Source organism: Marmota monax, unplaced genomic scaffold (genome assembly GCF_021218885.2).
Source record: "Marmota monax isolate L192 unplaced genomic scaffold, Marmota_monax_Labrador192_F-V1.1 WCK01_AAM20220418_F8-fsc00263, whole genome shotgun sequence".
Lineage (NCBI taxonomy): Eukaryota > Metazoa > Chordata > Mammalia > Rodentia > Sciuridae > Marmota > Marmota monax.
The window spans coordinates 204,270-221,769 of record NW_026693408.1 but is presented as its reverse complement, the minus strand read 5'-3'; the positions used below and the strand labels follow the sequence as shown (position 1 = coordinate 221,769).

The 17,500-nt window shown below is 38.8% G+C and overlaps 2 protein-coding genes across 9 annotated transcripts in view; one reads left to right on the top strand and one right to left on the bottom strand.

Moving 5' to 3' along the window:
- Positions 1 to 4,782, top strand: part of Cnot6 (CCR4-NOT transcription complex subunit 6) — a 76,890-nt gene extending 72,108 nt beyond the window's left edge. For all 8 annotated transcript variants that reach the window (XM_046457072.2, XM_046457069.2, XM_046457074.2 and 5 more), the window contains one exon: positions 326 to 4,782. In XM_046457072.2, the coding sequence (XP_046313028.1) occupies positions 326 to 538 (213 nt within the window). In that variant the 3' untranslated portion in view covers positions 539 to 4,782. The remainder of the gene's footprint in view (positions 1 to 325) is intronic.
- A 4,995-nt stretch (positions 4,783 to 9,777) lies between these two features.
- Scgb3a1 (secretoglobin family 3A member 1) lies at positions 9,778 to 11,399 on the bottom strand. The gene is made up of 3 exons (XM_046457098.1): positions 11,275 to 11,399; positions 10,349 to 10,584; positions 9,778 to 9,925 (listed from the first exon to the last, which is right to left on the bottom strand). Exons 1-3 carry the CDS (start codon positions 11,324 to 11,326, stop codon positions 9,902 to 9,904), a joined length of 312 nt encoding a protein of 103 aa, XP_046313054.1. The 5' UTR covers positions 11,327 to 11,399; the 3' UTR covers positions 9,778 to 9,901.
- Between the last annotated feature and the right edge of the window lie 6,101 nt (positions 11,400 to 17,500).

Below are 17,500 nucleotides of genomic sequence, written 5' to 3'. Positions count from 1 at the left end.
CAAAAGGTTTCTATGGTAGTAGTGTAGTGAGCAAGGGGAAATTAACAAAGAGAAGCAGAGGTAGTATCACAAAGATTCAGTATCACAAAGTTTCAATAGTATATTTGGTAAAGATCCAGATAGGAAGAATGTTTTGTTGTGCTAAATTTGACATTCTTGGGACCATGTGGTTTCTATAATACTACCTCTTCCTATAAGCTAGTAAATTTGTTTTGTTTACCAAACATGAATGTAAGGGTATGTCTTGAAAACATTCAGTATTTCAGCGTTATCTTATGTGGGGCCTTGTCTTTTTTTTTTTTTTTTCTTGTTTCTTGTTTTTCAGGGTATAATTGACTACATCTTCTATTCTAAACCTCAACTGAACACTTTAGGCATCCTGGGACCTCTGGACCACCATTGGCTAGTTGAGAATAATATCAGTGGCTGCCCACACCCACTTATCCCCTCCGACCACTTCTCACTTTTTGCACAACTGGAGCTCTTACTGCCTTTCCTGCCCCAAGTTAATGGCATTCACCTTCCTGGCAGGAGGTAGTCAAGTACCTACAGAGGATAACCTCAGTTTTATTTGTAAACTTGTGAAAAATCTGAATATAGGGAAGTGAGGTATTGCCACTAGGGATTTTTCTTAATGATGATTTGAATTTTCAATCTGATTATTTGAAATAAGGATAAAGTATGAAAGCCAGGTGCTAGCAACAAATTCTGAGCCCAATATGCTTTATATACTGCTAGACAGGGATTGGTGTGTTTGCACCTATCTTTAATTTGTTACAAGTAATTTTCCTGTTTCTTCTATCGAGTATAATATTTTCATGCCTTGAAATAGGAAAATGTTTGAACAGCATATTCTCTTTGCACAGAAATCTGTAGCACTACTTTTTTGAGGCCAGTAGTAACATCCAGAGACCATTCTTCCAGACTTCCTCCTTTTTCAGACTTGTTTGTAAAATATAGAATTTAGCCTTGATGATTGTATATGATCCACAGAAGACCTGATTTATGAAATTTTTATACTTAAAAAAATCAGATTTGAAAATGATTGTATTGTAAACTAAGGCTAAATTTTTTTTTTTTAAATCCTGTTTCCTGTGTTCTGAAGGCCAGCTTGTAAAAGAGTTGCAACAGACATTCTCTGCAATGATTTGCACTGTTAGGGTTTTGTTAGCCCTTTTGTACTACTTTATTTTTAAATTGAGAACAATTGTTCTTTAAATCTAAGTCTGCTTTAAACCTTAGGACATTTTCTTGGACCAGCAGCAACTTATTCATGAGTTCCTGAATTTTTACAAAAACTCTCTCTCTACCAGGACAGATAAGCTGAACAGTGATCTGTAGGCATTTATGGACTGAATGTGATGGTTGATTATATGTACATTCTGATATTTTTAAACCTTTAACTGTTTTTAAGTTATAAACTTATAGCTGCTTAGGTACAGCTTCTTAACTCCTCTTTGAGACACTTCCTGTCCTATCTCCACTGTGCCTGCCTAAATTTGTTCTCACCAAGCACTGCCTGTGCATGCAGAGAAAATCTGTGCATCCTCTTTTATATTTTTTAAATACTGTTTAACATTTGTGAGAATTTTATGAAAATGCTTTTGTATGAGCTGTGGCTTTTTTCTCATTGTGAAGCATTGAATATCATATTTTGGAATATGTTCATAGGGTGGGTCCCTGGGTCTTTGTACACCAGACCCAAGCACTGCTTCTAGGTGTCATTATACAGTGCTGTTTGTCACCCAGAATACTACTATCATGTGAATTATTTTTGGTTATCTATGTATTCCTTATGTATGTTTTTTTAATCATTCCTTTTTTAAGAAAAAGTAATTTTCCATTCATGAAGCAGTATGACTTAGATGTGTTTTCAAAACAGGTCCCTAAGGCAATTCTTCAGATCATTTTTAAAGTGACTAAGTCATTTTAGTGTCAACCAAGATAAAAGTTATATGTACCCTGTGTTTTGCCCATAGTGCCATTAGTAGATTTGAGATTAAAGCCAGCTTTAACTGTGCAAAGTTAAATTGTATATGTTCTGTTCTCATTCATTCTTCTCTCAAAAATCAAATGAATTCAGAGGGAGCTAACTGCTTTTGTTTCAACTGCAGGCAGGGCAGCAAAAGGACACCATGTGAGCATTAAGAAAAAAATTGTTGAGTGTTGTTAACAATTTTTATACAGAGAATGAGTCATTTTGGATAATGACTTAAAATTTTATGAAAAACATTCAGCACTTAAATGTGCTTATTCTGTTTTTTAAGAGAAAAATAAAATTATATACTGTTTAAATAAATGATTTTTTCTTTTTCTTTTCTTTTTTTTTTCCTGAAGAAATTCTTCAAAGGTTTTGATCTTGAATCTTTTGTCTTGGACCTGGTTTTTCCTTTAAGTTTTATGTTTTGTTTTATTTTTTTTATTTTAAGATTTTGTTGTGATGGTTTTTCTTTCTTTCTTTTTTTTTTTTTTTTAAGTTTTAATGACACAAACATATCCAGTTTATAATCAGTACATTGGAAAACATGTAGAACCAGTACATAACTTTCTATGGTATGTTAGTTTTGGTTTGGTTTGGTTTCTTTTTTTTTTTTTTCTAAGTGTGAATAAAGGTGTGTTTACTTATTTTTCCTAAACACTGTGTTGGTAACGTGTGCATCATGAGAATTTCCAGTTTTCCAGTGAGGGTGAGCTAGAGCTGGTTGGACTGATGAGACCAAGGAAGCTGCTTTTCCTATGACCTGCATTATGTAATCACGGGTCCAGAGAGCTTTGTGGAAAGGGAGTGGAGGAGCACTTAACTCATTTTATATGTGTTAATGAAATATGTATTCTTTTCATAGATGCTGGAATTAGAGTGCACTTGTTAGATGCTAAAGGTTTGAGCTTTATACATAATGTTTTCATCTGTATTTGTTATTGTCTACAATATATTTGAATTTGGGGACAGCATATTAAGATATAATGGCCTGTTATGTCTTGAAAATACTTGGTTTTGCCTCTTTCAGGCATACCGCATTCTGTGGGTCAGCTTGAACAGCCTCTATGTAGATCGTGATAAATTGAACCAAGAGTGTTGTAGATTTACAACAATAACCTTCAAAAGAGAAAGAAAATATTTTGAGTCTATAGAGAATTTTAAACAGTCACACCAAAATAGATTATACTTTTGTTAAGCAAGGTCTTGTGTTTTAATATTTTCTGTGTCTTGAATAATTTCCAGTAATCTATACTTACTAAATGCAATAAAACTAGTCTGTTTTTACAATGTAGATTATTTTTCAGAAATTCTGTCAGGAACATATTTAATGTTTTGCCATAATGTAATTTCAGTGTTCCTGTAGGATAAATCCAAATTAGGAATGTTTTACAGAAAATATGGGGCGTGTTTTCTGTTTTAAAGATGAGAAATTTGGAGGCACTCAATTCCTTGTTGTAAATCTCTTGAAGTACAGTTTACCATATTTGTGGTGATTATTTATGCTTTGAGAATTTAAAATAATGTTCATCAAGATTAATTTATGGTCTAATTTAAACTACAGTTATAGAAATAAATTGATTGCAACTTTAATAGTCCCAGAAGATAAGCAAAGAACATCTCCAAGAAATGTGTTTTTGTTTGTATTTTTATTTGATTTGGTAACAACCAGTAAAACATTTTTAGGGTTAGCACTTTTGAAACCTAAGGACATCATTAAATTTGGTAAAATGCACTTCTGAATATTGAAATTGTAATTTCAAAGCTCTTCTAAGATTCAGATTTTCAAAAATAACATTCAAATTTTAGAGTTCCACATTTTTACTATTTAAACTTACAGAATTAATTTCCATCATGATAAAAGGGTTGGGGGCTATGTCATATAAGGACAAAAGCCAATCTAGGCAAAATAGTCTTTTAATGATTCATTCAGAATATTCAGTACATACATTGCAGATAATTCATAGAACACCTTAAGCAAGTTTTTCTCCCCCAATCAAAAGCAGTATTTTAAGATGTTTGCTTTGCTCTTCTTTTTGGTTACATAAATTTTAAAAACTGGTATGTTGATGTGGTGTCTAAAATAGAGTATCTAGTCATTTTACTCACAGTACATTATATTGTGTAATGCACTGGACTATCTCTTGTTTACCATTCATATATCAAAACCCAGCACATTATCTGCACTAAGCTCTAAGAATGTCACATTTGCCTAGGCAGCTCTTTGATAAGGGTAATGGGAAACTGAATTTATACCATGTGGACTGGTGGTAACAAGGGCTTTTACTGTTCTTTTCAGTGGAACCTATTTGGTCAAATTGTAACTAGCTAGTATTATATTTATATACAGGGTCTCTTTTCTTTACCGATGTATTTTCCTACTCATAGCCAACCAATAAATTCAATATCTGTTTCAAATATTTTAAAAGTGTAATTTGTATAGTTGTAGTACTTAGGTTTGAGAAAAATAACTGTTAATCAGCAGACCACATATTTAAAATTTTCAGTCATCTGGGACAGGGTTATAACTCACCCTTTCAAAGGGACGAGTAAATGGGGACAGGGCCACGATATGGGGAAATGGTGTAAACATATGTATTTCCTTATTGGCTGTCTTATTCTGTGTAACACTCATATATTTGCCAAAGTTCAATGTTATATTTAGGCACCTGATGATCTTTTTGAATTTAGGATTTTTGTTGTTGCCATATACCTCATAATATAAGAAATGGACTGATGTGTCTTACGTCTTTTGGAAGGAGGTTGACATATTTTAAATAAATGCTTTTAAATACAGTAGCAAACATTGTGTTGGGATTATACTAATTTATTAAATGTTTTACATGGTACATGTTTATTTTGTTGTATGTGTAACCTTTAAAAATGTGTGACTTTCTAAGTCTTCAGATGTGGGGATAATTATAATTGAGAAAACATTGATTTGCTTTTTAGGAACTAGTTCTATAACAGTAAATGTAAATTTCATGTGGGTGCTGGATAAAAAAAAATCATTTACAATCAGAAGACAGTTTTTTTTTTATTTATTTTTTTTAAATTTTTTATTGTGGGTTGTTCAAAACATTACAAATTCAGAAGACAGTTTAGAGAAAATAAATGTTTGCTGAGATGTCCCATTCTTACTACTAGTTTTGCCATATAATTGTGCAAAAACAAGTATAAAAAAGATAACGAAAGTATGGGTGCCATGTTATTTTATAAATTCTAATCAGTGTTCTTTTTAGAGGAATAAGTACCTAAAGAAACATGAATTGAAATATATTCAGAATAACATCAGGTTTTGGGTAACAGTGTGACCTTGTATATACAAAGATTTCTTTTTGGCTAATATTTACTTATTTTGAATTTCGGTCAATTTTAAAATAAGTTTTCACAAATATTGCAAAGATAATTTTATCATAACAGGATACTTTGCAAAAATTTAGTAAAAAATGACTTTTGGTAGAATTCAGGATGATTTGAAGAATATTTTATAAGTAAATTTGCCCTGTATAATAGCCATAAGTCAGAATATTATTAAATTCTTTAAGTTTAGAGTCTAGCCAGTCTGTAGCTAAGAATTTAGAAAAGTGCTGGATTATAGGGTAGATTAAAAACCAGTTTCTGTGGTTCCCTTAGCATATGTAACATTTCCACATAAATAAGATATTTTGTTTTGTTTTGTTTTAGCTGCAAACTTCCAGTCTCTCTAGTCTGTCCAAATGCTATTAAATTATTTTGGATCTAACTCAAGAAACTTTTGCTTACTCTCTGAATGTGACCAGATATGGGCTTCAAGAACTCTTTATTGTCCGGTACTTTCCAGCTTCATTAGCAAAGTGAATCTAAGCTGCTGGGTACAGATTCAGTGGGTGAAAGGACTACATATCATTGATCCATTGGTGAATCATGATGGTTAATGTCAAACCACTTTTGTTGGTCGTACACTGATGCAAGACTCAATTGTAATTGAGAATTACATAACATTTGGAATTGTAGATGTTATGCTTAGTTTGGAAGTAGATGTTTACAGGTACAATCTTTGTGCCTAGTTGATCATTATAATCTAATGTAATAAGTGCTAAAGATACACCATTTATGTAGGGAGCAACAATCTACATAAGCCTGAAAAATCTCTCAGAGGTAATCTCTGAGCTGTATTTTGAAGGACCAAGAACTTCTTTCCAGGATGAATAATGGGAACTCTTAATAAAGGCCTTTTGGAATATCTTTAACTATAAATGCAATGGATTTTGAACATAATGTGTGCGAATGGGTACAGAGTACACCAGTGAAGTGACTGGACTGGAACATGATGAGTAAAGTCGGAGGTGCCTTTAGAACATGACCAACATGTCAAAAGTTTGAACTTCATCCAGTAGGTGATGTAAAGAGCCACACAGGTTTTTTGTTTTTGTTTTTGTTTTTAAGAGAGAGAGAGAATTTTTTAATATTTATTTTTTAGTTTTTGGCGGACACAAAATCTTTGTTTGTATGTGGTGCTGAGGATCGAACCCGGGCCACACGCATGCCAGGCGAGCGTGCTACCACTTGAGCCACATCCCCAGCCCTACACACAGGTTTTAAATGGGAGTAGCATTGCTAGATTTTTGTTTTAGGAAGATACCACCAAGTAATACTGTGTTGAATGGATTGAAAAAAATAAGACTAATTGGTGTCAGACTAAGCTGGCTTCTGGTGTGGTTCAGTTGACATATTTTAAACTGATGAGGGCTTGCAGAGAAGAATAGAAAGAAGGGGAATTTGAAATAGAATTAATGAGAACCTCAATTTCTACCTTGCAGGTGGGTGAAGAGACAGTAAGTGAGTTTTATCTAAGACTCATTGTTTTCATTAGAGTAGACCCTGATTCAGTGTGTGCTGTGTCTTGGCCCTCCACTTTCGTTTATTGATTTGACAAAGGTATTTAGTCAAAAGATTTTTTTCATTTGTTACACCATTTCATGTTACTTTTAATTCAGATTTTAGTCTGAATTAAATTCAGATTTAGCCCTTACTAAATAACTAATTACAGAAAGTAAATTGTTTTTAAAAGCTTGTTTTTTAAGGCTTTTTATATTACTGAAAATGATTTTAGGTATAAACTGCCTTCCAAAGAGGTTACTGGTAAGACTAAGCATTAGAAGGTATATAAATAGAGCAATACTTAACAGATCAAAGGGATCCAAGAATTCTAAACACATTTTTTTTTTTCTTGTGTGAAGGATTAACTCTGTTCATTAGCAAACTTGAACCGTGAGAGACTTTTGAACACTTGAACTATGTATGAGTAGTGTGACTGGCACAGTAAAATATTTCTTTGTTAAATGAAACTTGATTATAGGACCATTTTTACCTGTTATATCATATAAGATAATCATTTCATTACTTGTTCATATTATACATAAACTAATAGCCAGTTGATGTCAGGCGAGCGTGCTACCGCTTGAGCCACATCCCCAGCCCAAGCCAGTTGATGTCAAAGAATGGATTTGATTGTAACCAACATTTACTGATGATCAGTAACATTATATGATATTTATTTATCTGAGTATTTTATGGAGACAGCTGGGGTTGCTATACTATATATATCCTAATTCAGACCTAAATTGAAGATTGAAATTATACAGAGTATACTCTCCAGTCATTGAGACAAAGTTAGATACAAAGTTGGGAACTTCAGAATTATAGGGAAGGTAAAGCATTCCTAAATAAACAGTGGGTCAAAGAAAAAGGAAATTGGAGCATTCTCTGAAATAAGTGAAAAGATAACATACTAAAACATGGTATGCATCAAAATGATGCTTAAAGGGAAAATTATAGTTGTAAAGACTTATGTTAAAGACAGAATTCAAAGAACATTTCATCGTAAGACAAACAGCCAACCAAATCTAAAGCAAGCAAGTGTTAAGAAGGAAATAACAAGGATTAAGGATTAGAGCAGAGATTCATAGAATAAAAAAGAATAACATGGAAAAATCAAAATCTAAAAGTTAGGTTTTTTGGAAAGATCAGCAAAATTTGTGAGCCTTTAAGTTGAACAGGAAAAATATCACAACTGCACACATGAAGGGGAGGACATTACTACTAACATTAGATATCAATTTTAAATTCTTAAAAATAGAGAAGGAAAACAACCCATCCTGAGTCCAGTATCACTACACTGATATCAAAACCAGACAGATCTAAGATTAACTGCTTCAAAGGTGTTATATACTTTTATTAGGTGTATGTTGTGTGTATTATCTTTCTGTGGTATTAGCAACCTTATCAACATCCCTATATCCATTGATTTACTACAGGTTTAAAAGTGACTGCCTATTTTTATCATTCCTTTGTTTATATTTTGTGAAACAAAAAAATCAAATGTTGGTGATCTGTGGCACAGATTATCAGTTTTCAAAGTAATGAATTGGTTTCCCTGTGTCCTCCAAAGGTAACGAAATAAGCAGGTTCTCCCCTCTATCAAATATATGTGCATTTATAACACTGGATGAATTTTGTCTGGTGCAGCCATTACCATTACTAGTGTTCTAAATTAACTCATCTTCAGCTGATGGGAGCTTTATTCAGATTGGCTTCTTGTGTCTTTTGGGTAAATCCTGATAATCTTGGTAGCAGCCTCCTCTTATGAGAAATTCTTTTTTGTTTCCTGCTCCAGACCTGGAATCAGCCATTGATCCAACGATTCCTGGTTCCTAAAGTGGGAAGTAATATCTAGAGACCAAAATCTAGATGTAAGAATTCTGTCTTCTACTAATGAGTCAATTTCTAGGGTCTTTAGGGAACAGAGATGAGAACCTGTCCCCCAAGATAAAATGGGTCAGTTCGAGCCCTACTTTTTTTTTTTTTTAAACACTAAATATTTGTTGTATGTTGCTGCCAGTACATATAAAATAATTACCCTGTGAAGTAGAAATGCATGAAATTCAGAGGTAGATGTTAAGGGCTGACAAAAATAGAAGTTTATACCATGGTTTCAGATTTAGCTCTCTTGATTGGCTGATAAACAGTGGTTTGGGAAACCTCTGAAAGATTCATTTGACTACAGAAAGAATCGACTTTTTTTTTTTTTCTGGGAATCTGAAGGGATTTGTCCTTGAAGATACTCTAGTCTATGTGGGATCATATTGAGCTTTCTGCAGATAGCATTGTTTAAAAGTCTGCTGCTTTCTTGGAAACCATGCTGTTGAGCCCAGCCTCTTTTCTTCATATCTGTAACATCTCCAGACATGGAGTACTCGTCTCTTAACGTTTTTACTTAACCTTAATGATATAAATTAGTATCTCCTTTTAGCTGTTCCAGAAATCTCAGGTTTCAATGGCATTCACATAGTGTATGATTCATAACAACACGTAAAGAATGGGGCTGGGATAGCATCCCCCATGATGTATAGTACTGTATTTTCACATTACTAGAAATAGATGCTCTATAGTGCTTCTGCCACTAAAAGAAACTTAAGTTTCTTGTTTTTATTTCAACTTTAGAGGTTGCCTTTTAAAACATTTTGGTCTTTTGTAGCAATGTAGAATATTTACATGGTTATAATGTCAATTTTGCAAAATGTTTAAAGAAAAATTTCCCAGTTTCCACGCCCAATTTAACTGAATTCCAGTCACCTTTAATTTCTGGCTGGCTTTCTTCCCCTTTCTTTCTCTCTCCCTCATCTTCTCCCCAGCTTCTCTTTCCCTCCCTCCTTCCTTCTCACAAACACCCTACCTACCTACCTAATCTGGAGTATTAGGTGTTCTTGGTCCCCTATGGGGATTGACTTTCAGAAGGAAAAAAACAACTGCAAAACTGCTCTTAGCCAGGTTTATTAAGGAAGATAAAGGATGTGGCCGTTTTCAGGACCAGCGGCTGGATTTCTAGCCCTTGCCAGTGGGTAGCTTCTTGTCCTCAGGTAGAGTTAATCCTGCCTTGGCTCAACCAAAGAATGTCAGTGCCCCCTGGAAAAGAGAAAACAAGTTTGAGTGTGCCCCTTCCGCTTCACTGCTACCAGGGAGAGCTGACATGAGGCCCTGGGCATCTGAGGCTACTCAAGTCAGGAAGGCACGCACAGCTGCTGGCCCCAGGGAGGGTTCTTAGATGGTAAATGGGGAATGAGCACCAGGACAAATGCCACAGCCCACTGGCAGCCTCCTTGTGAGATGTGTCCTTACTGTGCCCCACTTGGGCCCTTTGCAGCCCCCATAGCTCACATATGGTCAACCTGATTCATACCCAAGGTCACCGCACTCCAGGAGTATGGCTTGTTGGAGCAGGACAAGAAGCACGGTCTCCCTAACAGAACTGGATGCCTCTTAAAACAATTTTGAGAAACCAGGGAGGGACAGCAACACAGGAAGGGGTTCCTAGGTTGCCTTTGTTACCAGCAGTGTCTTCACAGCCCCCACGGCCTCGGGGCCCAGCTCAGTGACACACTTCCTGGAACCCTCAATGAGGTTCTCCACTGGGATGCCCAGGCTGGCCAGCATGATCTTCAGGGGGTTGAAGTAGGTGAAAGGGAGTTTGGGCACAGCCCCAGCCACAGTTTCCACAGCAGGAGCTACAGCAGCTACAGGTTGGGCTACAGGCTTAACCACCGAGTCCACGAAGAAACCGTCACCTGTCAACACAAAGGAAGAACTCACACCTGTACACAGTGGATTCCGAGAGGCCTAGCTGAGGACCTGTTTCTTTGAGAGGACACTTTCAAAGGGAAGTTTCAAAGCTTGACCAGACCATCTCACTATTTCCTCACAGATGGTTGCCTTGTGCCAAGTCTGCGAGACGGGCAGAAATAGGGAGAAGTGGCCACGTAAATAGGAGATGGCTGCAAAGAGATCTATGGGAAGTGGTCTGGAGGTGGAGAAGTGATCTCTGCATAGGCTAGAGGGCAGGCTTTCCAGGGGAGAGTACATTCTTACTGTGCTTTGGAGGTTGAGGGGGCATTCACCAGACAGAGAACAGATGGTTGTTCCTAAATCAGGGCTGACATTTGGACTAGTCCAAGGCTGGAGAAAGCCTGGTGTTGGTGGGTGAAATGAGTAACCTAGGCAGGCAGTGTGGTGAGAGAAAGCCTACGGGGTCTCTCAGGCATGGCTGACCCTGGAAGGTTTCTAAGGCCACAGGAAGGAAAAAGACAGGAAACCCTGGAAGGAACAGCCAGAGCACCAGAGACAAAGCAGAAAGGACCAATATGAGTAGCCTTGTGCACTACAGAGGCAGCAGCGTCAGGACTGTCTGGAGTAGGGGCCAGGGAAGAGCAGACATCTGTGGCAGGTCCATCCTATGCCAAGGCCCCAAGGCCACTCACCATAGTTGAGCAGGGACAGGTAGAACACCAGGAAGGTGATGATGAGCTTCATGGCAGAGTAGGACTTATTGGATGCCCTCGGGACCTTAAACAAGAGCCAGGCCCTGAGGGCTTCATATACCCAGTGCTGGGGCCTCACCCCAACTTCTTGAGATGCATTGTTTGCTCAGCTAATAGGCAGAGGTGCAGCCAACTTCCTGCTCTGGCTGATGGGTCCTGAGAATATCATGCCCCCTCAATGCCTGACTCCATTTTATGTCTTAGGAATTTCCTCTTGGCATGGTCTCCTAGGCCACAGTGCTGGGCTGAGAACAAGAACTGAGGCTGTGTGTTTTGTTTCCATAAGGCCCACCCAGGCTGGCACCCTTACTTTGTGGTCTGACCCCACCTTGCCCTCACCACAGTATAAGCACTAGGGCACAGGCCCAGGTGGAGAAGAGACTTCCCACACAGGCAAGAGGCTGGGTGTGCGTAGGTTGGGAGCTTGCAGAGCACACTGTGAAACAGCTGATCTGTGACCCAAATCTTGCTTCAGTTAAGTGACATGGTATGGGTCCCTGATCCCATACCATGGAAATGTTATGCACTGGGGCTCCTCATGGTTCCTTCCAGTCCTGGGGAAGCCAGGATAGTAGAGTCAGGGAAGAGGAAAGTTCATGTAGCCTCCCCAGATGATCAGGCCTTACTCCTGGCCACCTCTTTGGTTGGGCCATAGTCACTGATGCAAACAGAAGGACCTGGGACATTTTTCTGTTTTTGAAATCAGCTTTGAAGCCTGTAGATTCCTCTGAAATATTCCTTAATCATCTGTCACCTGCAGAAATGACAGGTGGAGGGAAAACATTGATACCCCTGAAACAGGCTCATCAATGGGAGGAGCTAACTTTGGGGGAGTATCTTAGAATACCCCTACCATGACACAGAAGCATGCCTTGACTTTTGTGGCAGGGATAGCTTGCCAGCAACCCCTGTGCTGCCATGGTAATAAGGCCCACACTGGTCAAATCTCGCCTGCAGACAGCCTGTGGTTTCTTAATAGCTGACTAGTGTGTGCACTCTTTCTGCTGTTTCTTACACTTTTAATCGACTATTTGGTCTGGGAAACTTTGCATTATAAGCTAGGACTTTGATGTATATGTTTTGTTGGTCATTGGGGAAATAATTCCAATGGAAAATACATTTTAAAAGGTAGTGATTATTCATCACCTTGCAAGGGGTTTTCTGGAATGAATATTGCTTATGAGATAAGAGAAAAGCCACCTTTGTTACTATGAACATAGTGGTCTCTGTGGCCACACCCAGAGGGCCTGAGCCTTGTTTTCTCAAGGGGGCATTTGCTACTCATGGGCCACCTACCCTCCTGAAAAGCCAAGACCTACTGATCTAATTACCATAGTCCCACCTTATCCATGGCTTTGCTCTATGTGGTCAACTTTGATTTAAACAATAATAAATGGAAAATATCAGAAATAAATCATAATTTTTAAATTGCATGCCAGTCTCAGTAATGTGATAAAATGTGGTGCCTTTCCACTCCATCCTACCCAGGTTGTAAATCATCCATTTGTTTAGTGCATTCACATTGTATGAGCTACCCACGTGTCAGTAACATAGCTGTGTGACTGACTTTCAGTATTGCAGTGCTTGTATTCAAATAACATGTGTTTTACTTAAGAATGGTCCCAAACCACAAGACTGGTAATGAAAAGGAGGCACCAGGGCCTAAAACATGGAAGATAACTCTGGCACTCTGTGGCAACCATGTAGGACATATTGGGGGAAACAGTTTGGCATTATTTGAGGTTTCATGTATTCCCTGGAATTCTTGGAATGTATTCCTCAGATATGGGTAGACTGCTGTACCACCTTCCACTGGTCAGGGTAAGTGCCTTGCCCACAAGCAGAGGGCTCTGGAAAGAGAGCAATACCAAGGATGCTTCTCCATGACGACCATGTGGAAGCTTGTGGGCTTTCCAGAGTGGAGCCTGGTTTCCAAGTGAATGAACAACAAAAGGTGGAGAATAAAAGCAGACATACCTGACAGATTTCTCCCAGTTTGAAACCAATGAGATGTAGTGAAAGACAAATAACAGCCACCTACATCTGCAGGTTCTGTATTCATGGATTCAACCAACTACAAATCAAAAATATGGAGAAAACAGTGCGTCTGCAGCAAATGTGTACTGATGTTTCATAGTATAACAATATATTATAACAACTGCTTCCATAGCATTTGCTTTGCATTAGGGATCATGTCATCTAGAGGTGATTTAAAGTATATGGGAGGAAGTGTGGAGGTTATATGCAAACACTACAGTGTTTTATAGAGGGAACTTGAACATTCACAGATTTTGGTATCTGAAGAGAATCCCCCATGCATACTGAGGGATGACTGTTCTATATGAAGAATCTAAAAAAGGTGAACTCATAGAAATGGAGAGTTGAATGGTGGTTTCCAGGGACCGGGGGCAGGTGGTGGGAATTGGAGATGTTGGTCATGGGGTATAATATTTCAATTACACTGGAAGAATGTAGTTTGTTGTTTGGTGCCAGGGATTGAACCCAGGGGTGCTTAACTACTGAGATACATCCCTATCCCTTTTTATATTTTGAGATGGTCTAATTTGCTTAGGCCTTGCTAAGTGTTGAGGTTGGCTTTGAACTCACGATCCTCCTGCCTCAAGCTCCCAAACTGCTGGGATTACAGGCATGCACCACCACACCCAGTTTATTTTTATTTTTAAATTGTATTTATTTATTTGGTACTGGGAATTGAACTCAGGGGTATTAAGCACAGAGCTATATCCTCAGCCTTTTTATTTTTAGTTGCTTAGGGTCTCATTAAATTGCTGAGGCTGATTTTGAATTTATTATCCTCCTGCCTCAACCTCCCAAGCCACTGGGATTACAGGTGTGCACCACTTTGTCTGGCTTAAGGTTATTTTTTTTAATAAAGAATAATATATATATATATGTATATATGTATGTATATATATGGGGTGTGTGTGTGTATATATATATATATATATGTATGTGTATATATATATATATATATATATATATATATATATAGTTACAGCATGATGTTTTAAAATTGTGTAATAGCCAAATTCAACCAATTAACATCTAAAATCCACCATTTTCTTTAGTTTTTTTTTTTTGTTGTGTGTGTGTGTGTTCAGAACACTTAAAATCTGCTCTTCATTATTTTCAAGTATATAATACATTAAATGTAGCCATCACATTGAACAGTATATTATATCTCCTGAACTTATTTCTAACTTTGTGTCTGTTGATCACACCATCTCTCTGATCCTTTTTGAAATCTGTTGTGTAACTACAGTTAATAATTACATATTGAATATAGTATTTTAAAATTGCTGGGGCCAGGGTTATGGCTCAGTGGTAGAGTGCTTGCCTAGCATGCATGAGGCACTGAGTTTGATCCCCAGCACCACATAAAAAAATTAAAAACCGAATAAAATAAAGGTGTTGTGTCCATCTACAACTGGAAAAAAATAAGTTCTCACTACAAAAAAAAATGTGAGGTGATAGATATGTTAATTAGCCTGATTTAATCATTGTAAAACATATATATATATATCAAAATATCACATTATGCCCCATAACTATATGTAATTATTATTTTTCAATAAAAAGGTAGGTTTTGACTTTTCTTTATTCCCTCCCTCTGTGTACTCTACTTCCCCATGTTTGCAAGGGTGTAAAGTTTCTTTGAAAAAGCATTCACCTATTGTTTTTTGTAGTGCTATGGATTAAAACCAGAGCCTCACACACACTAGGCAAGCAGTCTACCAACTGAGCTACATCCTCAGTGAGGTTTGAAGTTTCTTCAGGTGAACCCAGTAGGTGGGTCTTGCCTGCACAGTTCCCTTCCTGGAGTATCACCTCTGCTTGAGATGATGGCAGGTGCTTTGGTAAGAAGCTGCTGTGCAACTGAGAATCCTCTAGGAAAGTTTTCTGTTCTTTCCCTCTCATATATGTGTGTGTATGTGTATGTTGGAGCTGGAATGTTCTTATATGCCCTTCTGTTTCTTTGTTGCTTAAAGACATGTGCTGCTATATAGTTTAGGTCTTGCATGTCCCTCAAAGTCCCATGTGTTAAAGGCTTAGTCCCCAGCTTACAGTGTTATTTGGAGGTTGTGGAACATTTAGGAGGTGGGGCCCAGTGGGAGAAAATTAGGGATGTGACCTTGAAGAGGATATTTAGACCTCAGAGAGGGCTCCCACCTTCCCTCCCCACCCCCCTGTTCTCTCCCCTCTTTTTTCTAGCCATCCTGAGGTGAATGGGCCTCCACCATGTGCTCCCTTCATGACATACCATGCCACCACAGGTCCAAGGCAATAGAACCAAGTGACCATGAACTGAAAATTCTGAACCCATGAGCCAAAGTAAACCTTTCCTTCTTATAAGTTTATTCTATTAGGCATTTTTTCACAGTGATGGAAAGCTGACTAAGGTGCATCTCACAAGAGTACCGCTTGGTTCATCAAGGCTTAGCAGAGGGGAGAAGTTAGCCAGTACCAGGGCCAGCTGCTCAGACCTAGTGACAGTTGAAGGACCACAGACTACTCAATGCTTACGGGTACTGGGTAGGGAGGATTCTGGTTTTTTTTGTTGTTGTTGTTGGTTTTTTTTTTTTTTTTTTCTGGCTGAGGTGGAGCCAACAAAGAAGACAGGAGGATTGAAGGTTTAGATTACAATTCTCTGTGGGGACTTATTGTTTAAAAATTGTAGAGATTTTTGATGAGACTGCATTCTTCATCCTACATTTCCATTGCTCAAATATGGTGTGTTGGATTCATCACAGCCCAACTTGCAGAGCGTGGACAATATGACTAAGCCTATTTCCCAGTCAAAACTGGAACAGGGCAAGATTCTTGATGAGTGTTTCCTTAGAGTCAACTTTATCACTGACCTATTTCATGGTTCTTAGAAGCATTCCTCAGGGGACCATATCTGGATATGAAAGAAACATAGCCCTGCCATAACAACAGAGATCCGGAGCAGTGACATGGCCTGTGCCTAGTTGACTACACCCTTAACAGTGCAATTATAAAAGGAAGGAAAAGATGGAAGCAAGTTACCCTATAGGGAAGGAATTCTGGGTCTCTGCTTCCTTCCCACCAACACACTGCTTCTCCCAGCTGCATAACTCTTGCCCACCAGTTTCATGCCTTGGGCTGTTAAAGGGTGGGCCTTGCTCACTGACAGATCTACCTCATCTTCTTCTTTTGTCCAACTGTTGGGACCTGTTCAACTTGATCCAGTATGGGCCTTCTCTGTCCCTTTTATGTTTTTCTTTTTTTGTACTGAGGATTGAACCCAGGGGTGCTCTGCTAACTGGGCTACTTCCCCATCTGTTTTAATTTTTTATTTTGAGACAGGATTCACCAAGTTGACCAGGCTGGCCTTGGACTTGCAATCCTCCTGCCGTAGCCTCCCAAGTTAATGGATTAAGATTGTACCACTAGTAGGACCACCTCTGCTGACCTGCATGGGAGCCCAGGCCCAGATTAGGCTGACCTGCAGACCCATGCTGGAGATCAGGACCCAGCTCCGGACTGCCTCCCCCGACCTGCCTACCTATGGGTCCAGGCCCAGGCCTAGGACCTACCTTGCCACCCATGTGGTAGCCCAGGCCCTGGTGCAGGACCACCTCCACTGACCAGCAGGTCCACTCCAGAGCCCAGGCCTAGGTCTGCCCCCACCACCCATAGGGGAACTCAGACCCAAGTTAGGGTCCAGGACTGCCCCCACCAACTGGCTGACCCATGCAGGAGCTTAGGTCCAGGTCAGGCCCAACACCACCCTCTGGGCCGACCTGGGAGCCCAGGCCTAGCCCACCTCCATCTTGGGACACAGCAACCATGTCCCTCCCCACACAGTACCCTTCACCTTACAACAACAGTCAGGGCCTAGAAGCAGCTGTATCTTGGAACAGGCAGCCCAAAGCCATTGTAAGGCCCACCCTTTCAGCCCCATCTCTGAAAGTGGTTGCATCTATCTTGGGACACCCCCAATGCTATCTTGAGTTAACTCCGCTATTGCAACCACCGCCTTTAGTTGCAGTAGCATGCATTGCGGGACACTGGCAGGATCTGGAAGGCCAACATCAAGGTGAGGTACAGATAATCTGCATGGACACTACAAGATTATAGGGTAGAAACTGTAGTACCTCAGATCCATACTATAAGAAAGGAA

Excerpts from the sequence above, each read along its gene's own strand:
- Scgb3a1 (XM_046457098.1), bottom strand. The coding sequence starts at position 11,326 with ATGAAGCTCATCATCACCTTCCTGGTGTTCTACCTGTCCCTGCTCAAC. Across the intron at positions 10,585-11,274 it reads CCTGTCCCTGCTCAACTATG|GTGACGGTTTCTTCGTGGAC; the intron begins GTGAGTGGCCTT and ends TTGTGTTGACAG. Across the intron at positions 9,926-10,348 it reads GGGCTGTGAAGACACTGCTG|GGGGCACTGACATTCTTTGG; the intron begins GTAACAAAGGCA and ends TCTCTTTTCCAG.